This window comes from Chanos chanos, chromosome 3 (assembly GCF_902362185.1).
Source record: "Chanos chanos chromosome 3, fChaCha1.1, whole genome shotgun sequence".
Taxonomy (NCBI): domain Eukaryota; kingdom Metazoa; phylum Chordata; class Actinopteri; order Gonorynchiformes; family Chanidae; genus Chanos; species Chanos chanos.
The window spans coordinates 56,106,063-56,120,148 of record NC_044497.1 but is presented as its reverse complement, the minus strand read 5'-3'; the positions used below and the strand labels follow the sequence as shown (position 1 = coordinate 56,120,148).

At 44.0% G+C, this 14,086-nt stretch overlaps 1 protein-coding gene across 1 annotated transcript; it reads left to right on the top strand.

The window, feature by feature from the left end:
* Positions 1 to 6,178: 6,178 nt before the first annotated feature.
* adra1ab (adrenoceptor alpha 1Ab) lies at positions 6,179 to 8,672 on the top strand. The gene is made up of 2 exons (XM_030768102.1): positions 6,179 to 7,124; positions 8,158 to 8,672. The coding sequence occupies exons 1-2, from the start codon at positions 6,182 to 6,184 to the stop codon at positions 8,670 to 8,672; spliced, it is 1,458 nt and encodes a 485-aa protein (XP_030623962.1). The 5' UTR covers positions 6,179 to 6,181.
* Positions 8,673 to 14,086: the final 5,414 nt, after the last annotated feature.

The following is a 14,086-nucleotide window of genomic DNA, read 5'->3' as shown; positions in this document are numbered from 1 at the left end:
GAAATGAACTTGAGTCTCATGTTCAAAAACGGAAACATAGTTTCAAAGTGATGTTTGTGTCAATGTGATTGGGGAGTTTGTGTTCTCTCATTTCACGCCCCCCACCCCCCCTCTCTTCACCCATGTCCCCCCATTCTTAAACCAGCAGCATTCTGAGAGAGAAATCGGACATAGTAACCTTACAATGGCTGTCCGTCCCATCAATCATTCACCAATAATTCATCTTTCAACAAGAGAGAGCGAGAAAGAGAGAGAGAGAGAGCGAGAGAAAGAGAGAGAGAGAGAGAGAGGGGGAGAAATTGTTTGTTTTCTTCTCGTGCAGAGGGAGTACTGGGTTGCCCACAGCGGTTCCCGATGGCAAGTCATCTTTTTTGTTGTGGTTGAATCACAGCTGTGCCTCGTTTTCCGAGACACTGAAAGCTCTCAGGCAACAATTACTTGCTCGGTGTGACAGCGTTCCTGCAGTGAACATTTCTTCGTTGTCTTCACCGTTAGAATGTTTTTTCCTAAATACTAGCACAGAACCAGAGGAATTCTGCATAAACAAAGAACAACAAATATAATTATGTAAGAGATCCCAAAATAACCTGAAGAAACCTTTTGAGTTTTGTTTGATGTGTGGTTGGAACAAGGGTGGTCCAGGCTCCTTTTTCAGAGTACCATGGTTTATTATTTATTTATTTATTTATTTCAAGTTCAAGTTTCAAGTTTTATCGTCATTTACTAGATAACAATATGGACATCATTATCAGTAATGAAATTCCAGCTCAACTTGTACAATGTAGTAAGTAGATAATAATAAAAACAATAAAAGGTAAATATAAAGGTAATATAAAGAGATATATAAAAAAGGAAATATATACATGTGCAATAGAGGAAAGAAATGTAGAAATAGAAGAGTATAGAAATGTGTAGTGGATGTACAGTCCTGAGTGAAACAATTTTAAAGTGCATGTGCAGCGGCATAGACAGTTGTGGTGTACACAGTAGTGAATGAGTAAGTGAACAGTGCAATGTAATGTAGACAGTTATCAGTCTAAGGGTCCAAGCAGTGTGTGCATGTGTAGTGTCAGTGCTTTGGAAGTCTGATTGCTTGGGGAGAGAATCGGTTTCCTGCTGGATTTTGAACCCAGGATCTCCTGTTTACTAGACAGGCGCTTTAACCAACTAAACCACGGCGCCACGGTTGATTAAGAGATAGCCAACAAGTCCAAATCACAATCCAAAACAAGGTCGATAAACTGACAGGAGTCCACAGAAGAAAATAATACCAATAAAGACTGATTACCGAAATCCAAAACACAGACCAATGTTCAGGAATCCTAATAAAACAGGTCAAAGTCATACGCAGAGTGAGACTGGCCAGGCCAGGTGAAACTGTACAGAGAGGAGGCTGGAGGTAGGTGTGACGTCAGTGATGTGTCCTGAAACATTTCACATTACACGTCAAAAAATGATGTCACTTACACACATTGTTGGCATGCACAGCAACTGAACTGTCAACTTATTTCAGCAGTGGGATGGAGCTTTGGTCGAAGGTCAAAGTGGGAACTGATGTCGTGAATGGAAGATGATACCCGACTGATCTTTCCCTCAGTGCTTATCCCTTTCCCTCGGCCTGTACAGTTCTCCCTTTGCATTCCAATGCAGGTTTCATCCCTCCATTCATCAGAGTGATGGCATAAATCTCTACAGTTCTGATTCGGTTAGGGGGCCCGGCGGGCCTTTGTTTAGCTGTGTCTTTGCAATCACTTGATCTTGGTTTATGTCCAAGGCAGCCTAAAGAGTCCAAGTAACAGACACAAACACAGTGTTTAACATTCCCAGCACGGCCTGTGACTCTGTGCCCATGAAAGAAACAGCACCACGGGTTGGCCTAATAGTCTGCATTCTATAGGATCGGAGCTGAGTTCCCAAACACCATTAGACTGAATGAACATCTCCAGTTCAGAGAAAAAAGTGCGAAGGGAGAAATGCTTTCAGTCTATCATGACTTTTTTTTTTTTTACCTTGTCTGTTTGTTTTCAACTGCCCATAATCCTGTATGTGTATGTTTGTGTGTGTGTGTGTGTGAGAGAGAGAGAGAGAGGGAAGGAGAGAGAGAGATCAATATGTGGTCAGAGCCATAGGGAAAATATGTTTTTTTTTTCAGACAGGAAGATAGAGGATAGGGAGTAAATCACAGTGGGTTTTCCCTGACTGAGGCATATGCACTTTTTCATCACAAGAGCTGACCTTCAGGTTTTCAGGTCTAATAATCATCTGTCAGTTGCTGATAAACTGGGCTCCCTCACTGGTCAGGCAATTTACTCTAGCAACACTGGCCGTGTTTAGAGTGTATGCAGTCTGCCTCAGGAGGCAAACGACACGCCAGTCAAACACAAGGCCAAGAGCAAGTCTAACAAAACTGACATAAAAAGTATGGGGAAAAAAAAGAAGTCAAGCTGCAGAGTGCTCTAATGCAGTATGGTTGTTATGCAGTTGTTGAGTGAAACTGAATATTTCAATAAAAAGGTCACTCTGTAGGACTCGCGATTTCATGTTAATATTTATTAAGGCAATCAACCTGCACTTAGCTGGCCACGTGACGGACTTGGGGTTATTCGTTCCAGTTTTTCTCCTCCACTAATGACACTGCGTTTCTCTCTCTCTCTCTCTCTCTCTCTCTCTCTCTCACACACACACACACACACACACACATACACACATACATACATACATACATACATACATACATACATACGTACACCGTGCAATGCAAGGTAACAGAAACCACATAGCCCATGTATCCATGAAAACCGATGATCAGGTATATTTATAGGTGTACCACTTACTCAAGTTCAGACAGGCACTGAGGGATAGGCACAGAACGAAAGTTGTATAGATACAGAGAGAAAGGAAGAGAGAGAGAGTGAGAGAGAGAGAGAGAGAGAGAGAGAGAAACCGAGAGAGAGGGGGGAAAAATAGACGCACGTTGAAGAGTTGGATGCACGTTTTGATTGTCATTATACGTTGTGTCGGCTGAAAAAATTTTGAAAAAGACATTGATTTTAATTTCTGTCAGTCCATGAAAGCGTCGTACCGTATTACGTGATTATGAAAGCTATAGAGGCTGAAGAACAGTGTACGTGTTAAGCATGAAGAAGAGGTAAGATCTTCGCTGAATCGTTCAAGCTTGTAACATAATTGATTTGAGTTCTTATATTTGCAACGGAGGTCGCTGAAAATGTCACGGTAAATGACACGATAAGTTTGAAAGCGGCAATAACTTGTGTGAATGTACAGATTCAGTCATTTGGGGGAGTAAAGGGATTTTTTTGGTACCTTTTTTGTTGTTTGTTTCTTTGTTTTGTTTTTGTTTTTATTTATTTTATTTTATTTTATTTACAAGAAAATGTACAAGAATAGTGCCGCTAATTTAGAAAATATCACCTTATTTAAAGTCACAGAACACATGGTAATATCCCTGATTACTGCCGGGGCATGGTTTATGCTGAAACGATTTCACATTGCTGCGCTCATGAAAATCGAATAGTTCAGTCAAGCTCTTTGTTCCATTTTAACCGCAAAATGAGGTATAGAAAATGCATTTTCAAATCCTTTGAATCAATATTAATAACAGACTTAAATAAATAATGCAAGATTAACTACGACTTGGGTATCGTACGGCAGCTTTAATTTGAATGTATGTAAAAATTCGCCGGTTGTTGTAAACTTGCCAGAGAGCCTCGTTTTACCTCTTGGAAAATCCGCGGGTCTGCAGGCTAATTGGTATTCAGAGACTGTCCTGAGCAGTCATCTGCATTTTCAGTTTTCTTGCTTCACTTCTCATTCACCTGCGCTAAAAGGTGTATTTGTTGATTTCCCATTTTCATTTCAAGCAGGGAACGCAATGCCAAATAACAGGAGTCCGCTTTTGCAGAGATCGAGAAAAGGGTCGACAAACGGAACTCCACAAATCGACTGAGGTGATTTGAGCCATGCCCCGTCATGGGAATATACAAGTTATGGTCATCTACAGCATGTTTTGACAAATCGAGCGGTAATTGCTCCATCAGGTTCAGGTTCATATCCACAGCGCACTATATAAAAATAACAAAGCCTTAAAACAGCGGTTCGGCATTTCGCTTTGAGTGTTAGAATAACTAAGTATGTGTACAATGTAATATCTAATTCGATTGGGTATGAAGGCCGTAACTGCCTTGACTGGGTCAGGCGAAGTTAATTTCGTGTAAACTGTGGAATTAATTCCGTAACACAGGCTACATATACCACTGAGCCGAGGTAATATGTCTGCAGAATGTTTTCAAGCAAAGGCTAACTAATGAGATTTTACTCTCTGTGGCGTTAATGCGGGTTCATTGATCTTACTGAGACACGATAAGAAGTGGATAAGAGGGGGATAAAGTGAAGATTTAGACGCGCGCGAGCATCCACAATCCTCGCAGCATACGTCCTCAGAGGGACTTTTCCTCACGTGTGTGAATGTTGTAAAAACAGACCTATCAAAGCCTCCTGAACAATCCCATACCACTTAAAGAATCAGATACTGCGCTCAGCATGGGCTAAAACTAACAGTTTTGCTTAGATCATAAGGCGTAAAAAGGCCTACACCGGAATACAACAGCCAACATATTCGAAGACACAGGGTTTCTCTGTGAGGTTTCATGGTTTGACTTTGGCGCACGCTCCGGTAACGCATCACGACGATGCGCAGCGGAGTCCAGTCGCCTTTAGTGTTTTAGTGTGTACAGAATGCCTTTCAGCTCCGTCATTAAACCACCACAAAGTCAAGTTTAGACAGCAGTTTGTTTTTTACTTGTCTTATGACTCGCCACACTTACACAGTTCACATTCAGACATTATGCAAAATATCTATCATTTAGACCACAGCTACGCAGTTTACCCACAGGACCGAACAAAGGGCCGTTTTTGTCACACTACAGCATGGGCTATAAAGAGTCGCCATAGGCTACAGAGACGGGGAGTGAAGACAGTAGTGAGGGACCTGTGTGGAATTGTTCGAGGCAGACAAAGAATGATTGCACAGCTGTTCTGGTATGCTCTCTCTCTTTCTCGCTCTCTCTCAGTAGTTCAGCTCAGAGAGGGGAGAGGGTTGTGGATACACTAATAAACTATTCTGAACTGTTAAAACATGTTTAGGAGGAATGGTGTAACCGAACAGGTTAATAAGGGATGTGTCTCTGAGGATACACTGATATCCTCCAATTTCATTTCATATGTGAACATCTGGCCTGTCACTCTAGCTCCTATACCAACAACAACCACCACCACAGCGACAGCAAGCCCATTACTAATACTCATCCATCCATTCATTCATTCATTCACCCATTCATTCATTCATTCATTCATTCATTCATTCATTCATTCATTCATTCATTCATTTTCTAAGCCGCTTATCCTAATTAGGGTCACGGGACCATTACTAATACTGATACTGATTTAGTATTTACTATTTTTTAGTACTATTACTACTACCACAACAATTACTGCTACTGCTAATAATAATAATAATAATAATAATAATAATAATATGAAATAAGATTTTTTTCCTCTTATGACTTTGACACTTGGTGTCATAATACAGATAGATTTACTACATAAAAAACAGCAATTAATAATAAAAACATTGTTTCTCCGTTACATTGGTGATGACAGACTGCACCCAGATTCCTCACTTTAATGCTCCGCTTTCACTTAAACACAGACAACATGCTGACAAAGATTTGAAGTCTCTGTTAACTCATAAATCAATAACGACCCAGGCACTGTGGGGGCATCAGCCTGAGTTTTTCAATTACGTGAGCGGGACAACTTCTGGTCTTTGTGAAAAGCTGTCATTCAAATCTATAACGTCTGTTTTCTTTTCAGCTCACCTCTGAGTCATTACTGCCCTTTTTCTCTCAATGCACCACTTCTGTTGTACAGAGGTAGTCTGCAGCCTTCACATCTTTGCCCTCTCCTCTGAAGAGCCTACAAAGGAATGAATTACTCAGAATCCTCCATGGGCTGATGGAATGGCTGATTAGAATGCAGACCACATACAGGCTGATTCCAGTCAAAGTCTGAGTGCATCCTTGTGTCATATAACCATGCAACACAGGAAGGACCCAGGCGTACACGGGAGGGTGCCAGCGTTTGCCTTTTCACCGTGATGGCCATGTTTCCGTCCGAGGACAACATCAGCGCGGTGTTCCTCTCTGGGAGCTGCCCCAACTGCAGCTCGGCGTCCTCGGAGATAGACCCGACCAAAGCCGTGGTCTTGGGGCTGGTCCTGGGCGTGTTCGTGTTGTTTGGAGTCATGGGGAACATCCTGGTCATTCTGTCCGTGGCGTGTCACCGCCACCTCCGCTCCGTGGCCCATTATTTCATCGCCAACCTGGCCGTGGCGGACCTGCTCCTCAGCTCCGCCGTGCTGCCCTTCTCCGCCGCCTCGGAGCTGCTGGGGCGCTGGGTGTTCGGCCGCTGGCTGTGCAGTGCCTGGGCTGCCCTGGACGTCCTCTGCTGTACCGCCTCGATACTCAGCCTGTGCGTCATCTCCGTGGACCGTTACGTGGCCGTCAGCTACCCGCTGCGCTACCCGTCCTTGGCCACCGGGAGGCGCGGGCTGGCGGCCGTGGCGGTGCTCTGGGGCCTGTCGGCCGCTATTTCGGTGGGGCCGCTGTTCGGGTGGAGGGAGCCCATGCCTGAGGACGAGGCGGTCTGCCGGGTGAACGAAGACCCGGGCTACGCCCTCTTCTCCGCCGTGGGCTCCTTCTACCTGCCGCTGGGCGTCATTCTGGCCATGTACTGTCGCGTCTATGTCGTAGCGCGCAGCAAGACACGCGGCCTGAGCGAGGGTCGGAATCCGGGCGGGGGAGGATCGGAGGGCGTGGCCCTGCGGATTCACCGCGGACACGCTCCGCGCTCCCTGGAGGAGGAGGAGGAACGGCGGGAGGCCGGCAAACACAGGGAGGACAGGACGAGAAGAGGGAGGTGCTCAGACTTCAGCCCGATGCGTCTGCTTAAGTTCTCGCGTGAGAAGAAAGCAGCCAAGACCTTGGGAATTGTGGTGGGCTGCTTTGTGCTCTGCTGGCTCCCATTCTTCCTAGTCCTGCCCATAAGTGAGTATATGACCATGGTAACTCATTTAGTTTCATTATGGAAACATTGTAGCTCTGAGTCTCCAAGGCACATGCAACTATCACATTTAGTTTCATTGTCAAAATGGAAACATTGTATCTCTGAGTCTCTAAGGTACACACAACTATCACATTTAGTTTCACTGTCAAAATGGAAACATTGTATCTCTGAGTCTCTAAGGTAAACACAACTATTACATATAGTTTCACTGTCAAAATGGAAACATTGTATCTCTCAGGCTCTAAGGCAAACACAACTAACTATCAGATATAAATCGCGTTTCACACAACTTCTTCATCAATACTTCCATCATAATCATCGTTATAATTATAATTATAATCATCATTATCACATTCTTCTTCTTCACTGAACAGGAAAAGAGAATAACTCCAAGCATTCAAAACTTTTAGCCAAGAAGCGTATGATTTTTGACAGGATGATAGGCATGCTGTGAAATTTTTTTTCTAAAAGGAAAAAAACAAAAAGAAAAGATCTCATTCTTGTTGCGTGCACACGCACACACAGAGACACACAATTTGTTTTCAAATCAGTGGCAAAAATTGCTGCTCTCTCCTTGTTTGCCCCTTTTAAGCTTCTTCACGATAAATCTTTCTACCTCAGCCATGTGAAATGACCCTGTGAGATTGCATCTAAATGGGCTTGTTGACGAGAGAAAACGGAGAAAAAACCCCAAAAAAACCTTAAGCTGTAACATAACATCTGTTTTGATGTTACCGTCTGCTGCACTGAGGAAAATGGCTTAGGAAGCCGAGAGCAATTTTACACAAATACAGTGATTGTGCTAGCATCCAAGAGAAGAGTCACCTCTTCACACACACACACACACACACACATACACTAGTGTAGGATCTGGCTATGAGAACGTTTTTTTGATTTTTATAATATGGTTTCTCAGTTTATCTTTTCGGCCTGTAGATATAAGTCACAGTGTCATTGCTCTGTTCTGTCCTTGGTCACTCCCCTTTTGCTTGTGTGTTCTCTGTGTGTCCAAAGGCTCCATACTCCCATCCCACAGACCTTCAGATACCGTCTTTAAGATCACCTTCTGGCTAGGCTACTTCAACAGCTGCCTCAATCCAATCATCTACCCCTGCTTCAGCCAGGAGTTTAAGAAGGCTTTCCAGAACGTTCTTCACGGGCGTTGCCTGCGCCGGGCGTCGAGGCACATGACTCCACGGAGCCCCGGCGCTGGTTCCCTGAGCTTGGCCAACCCTCAGTCTCCCCAGTTCTCTTTTGCTCTGTCTCGCAACTCCGCCACGCTGTCCGTTTCCCCTTCATCTCCGGGCTGCTGGAGAACCTTCACAGACTCAGACGGTGCGACGAAGCCTGGCCACACCCAGGCAGCGAAGAACCACAGTAAGAGCCTCCTGAAGGCGTGCTGTTTCACAACCAGCCGGGACACACCCGCTCACCCGGACACACCTGTAAACCCTTCACCTGCCATACGCCCGCCTCAGACCAGAGTTCTCCGTGCCTCCCTGGAGGACACTGGAGGAGAGCCTGTGTGACAGAGCGAATCTCCAGCTCATCCTCAACCTCAACACAAACTTACGTCATATGACGATCTCCAGGGATACCGCGTAGCACTTTTTTTTTCAACAAAAATAAGCAGTTTTTACAAACAGACAGCAGGTACTGAAGTCACTCACTGATGATTTTAGAGGAAACTATGTACAAGTTTTTACAAGTTCTAGGTACATGTTCCAGAAAATTCTCAGTCTTGTACAACCGTTAAATCGACTCTGAATATATGCGGCACTATGGACCATTTGTGTTAACCTTCCTCTGGCATATGGATGAATTCGCCCCGTAACTGAGTAACATTGATAATTATGAACGCTTGATTTATAACAACACACAAATTTGACTCTCTTCAAACAGTCCCTCAGCAGGTTAAAGAAACGCAATATCTTGACAGAAGCCTGCGACTGATCTACCTAAATTAAAATGTTTTAATTTAGATCACACGATAACCATGGGACGGAAGGAGCGCTAGCCGAGTTAAACGCTAGTCGAACTTTCAGAATCACATCTAGTGATTAAATGTATAGCCTGCTTTTCCCGGAGGCCTGTCATAAGAAGATTACGTCCATTTGTCATTTTGCTGAGATTGAAGACAAGGCTTACATCCATAATATTAATGATAACGATAATGTATTGTATTTCATTAAATATCACCGTACGACACTAATCGTAAGATGTGCAGAGCGCGCCCTCTACTGGCTGACTAGCGTGCCCTGTTGCCATTTTCCCGGTTGTATATTTGTCTTTCCTGTGTCAAGAATTGGAGCTACATGTGTTCCATATTTGGTAGAGTACGAGTGTACATGTTTCTGTATTAGCATGTTTTATAGTCTCATCTTTTTAATGGCTAACTTGTTAGATTCTTTAATCCCGGTGTGAGGATGTAAATGCTTTCTTTCTGACAACTGCCAGGCATTTCGGACTACACATGTTCTCTGAAAATCGGTAGAGTGAATTTCTGTGCTCACTGTATTTCTGTGAAATGTATCGTGACTAATAACCAGAACGCTTTCATTCTTGGTGCTATCATCGTTGCAAGATCTGGCTCGTTTCGCTTTGGCGCCACCTGGTGTTTGCTGAGTGTAACTATTCGCAGTGTTTGTGTATATGGAGTTCCCAGTTGAGGTAACTTTTAGTGCTGACGTTTGGTGCTGTTGTTGCTAACGAGACCCATTCTCAGACGTTCTCATCGACTGTCCACAGATTGCTTGTATGTTAATAAATACAGCGGACGCTGATTACACCATTCAGATGTGTCCGAGTCGTTCAGGATTCAGTATAGATTTTAACTGTGAACGCACTGATATGGTTCTTGTCATGACTGAAATTCAAAAGATTTTCACTTTGATGGATATGCTATGTATATAAAGATTTTTCACTGAGGTCTGTCTCAAAAACATCTGGACAAGTGTGTCAGGTGAATGGACATCAATATGACTGAAATGACAGGGCCCTGTCCCAATTCTCAACATTGCTCCCTTTCTTGTGTCCTGTCTCACAACAGCACATGTAGTCCTATCAGTATTTTAGTACCTTTTTTAGGACACAACATGTAAGAATATTGGAACAGAGCCCAGTCAAATATTTCACACTTATTTTCCCCACGTCTGATGAACATACATCAGAACAATTATAACTGTGTCCCCTATATGTTCCTAAACATTTTATAAAATATAACATAAGTAACTTTTAAAATATAAATAAACTTCTAAATCATAACCAGTGTGTGACTGATAGTAGAACCCATCTAATGTCTATTCGAACATAATTACAGTTCATGTGGAATGACCCACAGATCAAATGTGATACTAATTATAGACAGAATGTAGTGCATATTGTTCTGAGTTTAGGGTCCAATCATAGCAGCTACTCTAACACTCACTCACTCAGACAAATGTTTGGTTGAACTGAAAAACTTGCAACAGAAAGTCTTGTTTCATTTTTTTTATCTTTATTATTTGTTTTTTTTTTTTTTTCCCCAAATCATTTTTACATCACCTTTCCGAGGGATTTGCAACGTCTCCGAGGGATCGGAGCGACCTCAAACCCCAGAGCCAACAAAAACCAACACCATCAAACAGTTTCACTTGTACACTGGGGCAGATCGGGAGCTGGGCGGGGTTGAATGAAGGGAGGGGGGCGGGGCTTACAGCATTAGCTACTTCATACTGAAAGATCTTCTTTCAATCTGCAATTTACTTACATCACATACTAGCAAGGCTTAGAAAAAACATCCAGGCAGACAGAGCGAGGAGTGTGTGTGTGTGTGTGTGTGTGTGTACATGATGCCCAGGTAGAAGATTGTGTTAGTTGAGATTTGAATTAAAGCTTAAGGCATGTGTTATCCCTTTCCTCGTCTCTTGCAGGGTCTTGGATACAGGATACAGTGGGGTTTATCAGTTAGAGATGAACTGAAGGTTTACACTGGACAGCTGGAGTGTGACGAGGGAGCTTCACTCTGGCTTCCAAGACACGCCGGTGCTAGAGTGAAGTGACCTCAGATTCAGGGCTGACAGGAGAGTATGCAACCTTAGACGACCAGCAGGTAAACACAGACGAACTAAAAAAAGTCAAACGTCCGTCCCAAACTTGAAACAGCTTTAAAAAGTTACGTATCGGATAAGCCAGAGAGAGTGAGGAGAAAGGAGTCAGTGCCGTGTTCTCAGAGTGTGTGTACGCTGTGTTAACGAGGAGATTCTTCCAAGGGTGCACTGTTATTCTAATAGCACCAGGTCTGGAGGGGTTGCTATGGGCAACTTCCGTATTGACACGTGTTGTCATGACAAATAAAGACAGGGGCCCCGGGTGGTTTGAGAGCCTTGTTGCCATAGCAACACTGGGCAACAATGGAAGAATCAGAGAGCTCTGGAGAGAATGAGAGAGAGAAAGAGTGTGTGTGTGTGTGTGTGTGAGTGTGTGAGAGAGAGTGTGTGTGTGTGTATGACAGTGAAAGTGGCAGTGACCAGAGCAATATTAAAATAAAAAAAAAAAGGGAGAGCCAAACTCCTCAACAGCTCATCTACTCCCGTCTCCAACAACAACAACAACACCAACAAAACAACAACAACAACAACAAAATGCAGCAAAAAAGGGAAAGAAGTTGTTTAAAGTCTGTGTCAGTCTCTGCGTGAGAGAAATGCATTTCCAACGAGAAGCAAGACCAATGGGAAACTCGTGCCAAAAGTCTCCGTGTGGATCTCGTTTTTTTTTTTTTTTTCCCCTTTTCTTTCTCTTTAAAACCTGTAGCTGCTCAAAAAAGGACATCGGCCGTATGAATGTAAGAGAGCAGGCGGAGGGTAAGAGAGCTCTGCTCTTCACCGACGAGACGTGTCAGAACTTTCACCCTTTACTGGGCCCATCCCTCACTGGGTCACCTCATTCCATTACACACTCCCAGTTCAACTTCAAAAGACCAAAGGGCCTGGAGTGTGAGACTGCCAGGCTTCAAAGCACATTCTGGGTAGACAGACAGAACTTGTTCCATAGGTACGTGTGTGTGTGTGTGTGTGTGTGTGTGTGTGTGTTTGAGTCATAGAGAGGAAATGACGGGCAATACCAGGAGATTTTGCCAGTGTGCACAGGAAAAGAACGAAAGAAAGACAAGGAGGCGGAGGACAGTTTTACTAAATGAAAACCAGGCTGTGCAAAAACAGTGTGTGTGTGTGTGAGCGTGTGTGTGTAAGTGTGAGCGTGTGGTTGTGTGTGTGTGAGTGAACGTGTGTGTGTGTGTGTGCGTGAGTGTGAGCGTGTGTGTGTGTGTGTGGTTGTGTGTGTGTGAGCGTTGGTCCACCAGGGGTTGCTTAAGATCCCGCATTAGACCAACCGAGAGGCACAGGTGAAGCAGCATTCGCTGTTTCCGTTAGTAACACTACACGTTAGTCAAAAACATCACTATCATCATCATCATCATCATCCTCATCGTCACTCTAAATCGACTCTCCAGACAGGCTGAAACCTCAGGCAACTCAATCAACAGCATCACTACATTAAGCAATAACAAATGGATTTCAACTGCAACGTACAAAAAAAAACCCTACACAACTCAGGCAACTCGATTTTGTGTTTTTGTGAGTTTTTTTTTTTTTTTTTTTATAAAAGCACTACCACAGTAGTTGGAAAAGAAATGAAGGTGGCACCTTTGTATCGGTTAACACTGGCTCGTTAACAGTTCGTCCAACAGCCATCTCTTACGTCAGCAAAAATAAAACACATCAGCACTACCTATAAAAGAACGCTGAAAGTCGAGGATCAGTGTCCCTCCCCTCTGTGATTTCAGGCCCGCGTTGAGCATCGAGGTTTGTGTATTAAACAGGACACACGGGGACAGAACAAACATTCATCTCTAGCAATGGAAGAGTTACATAGTAAGTATTACAGTCAACATTCACTAACCCACGGTGCGGCGTGCAAACCCTCATAGGAAGATGCCCCTCCCCTTCTCCCTCCCCCTTCACATGATGTAACCTCACATATCAAAGGACTCGACTGGGGGGGTGTGGCCGTGAGAGCCGAAATTAAAGGTTGTTCTGGAAGGTAGCGCTCCCCACCCTCCCCTCCCCTTTCACTCCAGACTAGTCAGAGTTGACTCCAACACACAGCTCCCCAGGCAGGGCCACCGAGTTCCGAAATCTTACACTCAGGGCAGAGGGGGGCTGCGGTGCTTTCTCTCTCACGGCCGAATCAGAGGGGGGCGCTCGAAGGGACGGATGGTCTTCCATCGTATTATCATGCAGTAAAGCAGCGTCTAACCCTGAACCACGGACCTTATTTAACCTCCTTTCACAATGCAGCTGAGGGGATGGGGTCGCGATGAGCTCTTATCCCTGGAGGACTCACTCGATGGCAGTGTGTGTGGATGGCTGGGTTCACTGCCTCCACCCACAGGTCTGTTAGGAACCGGAGAGAGCAGTCGCACTCCTCGCCTGTTTATCGTTATCCACGTGGTATTTATTTACTGTGTGTGTTGGATTACGCAATGGGTTTTCTGTTTCGGGAGGCGGTGAACTTCAACAACAACAACAACAACAACAACACCACCACCACCACTAAAAAAATGTGTAACACAAACAAAAGTCATAAGATCGATGCAACGGTTGCGGTCGAGGTCAAACACTGACGACAGAGACATTTTTTGGACACAGAAATTCCATCTTCTCCTTTTAGAGGTTTCTCCACAAGCTGTGAACAGCCTCTAGACGTGAACCAAATATCGTGCTCTCTGTTTTTCGCCTACTTGCCCTGTTAAATAATGTAGCAACGTTAACGAACAAACAAACAAACAAAAACTCTGCTCGGTCTAGTCTAACTTGATCCCCTCCTTTCATACATGTTAAATTAAAAAAACAAAAAACAAAACAACAACAACATGATACATGAAAAGTAAAAAGTACAGTATAAA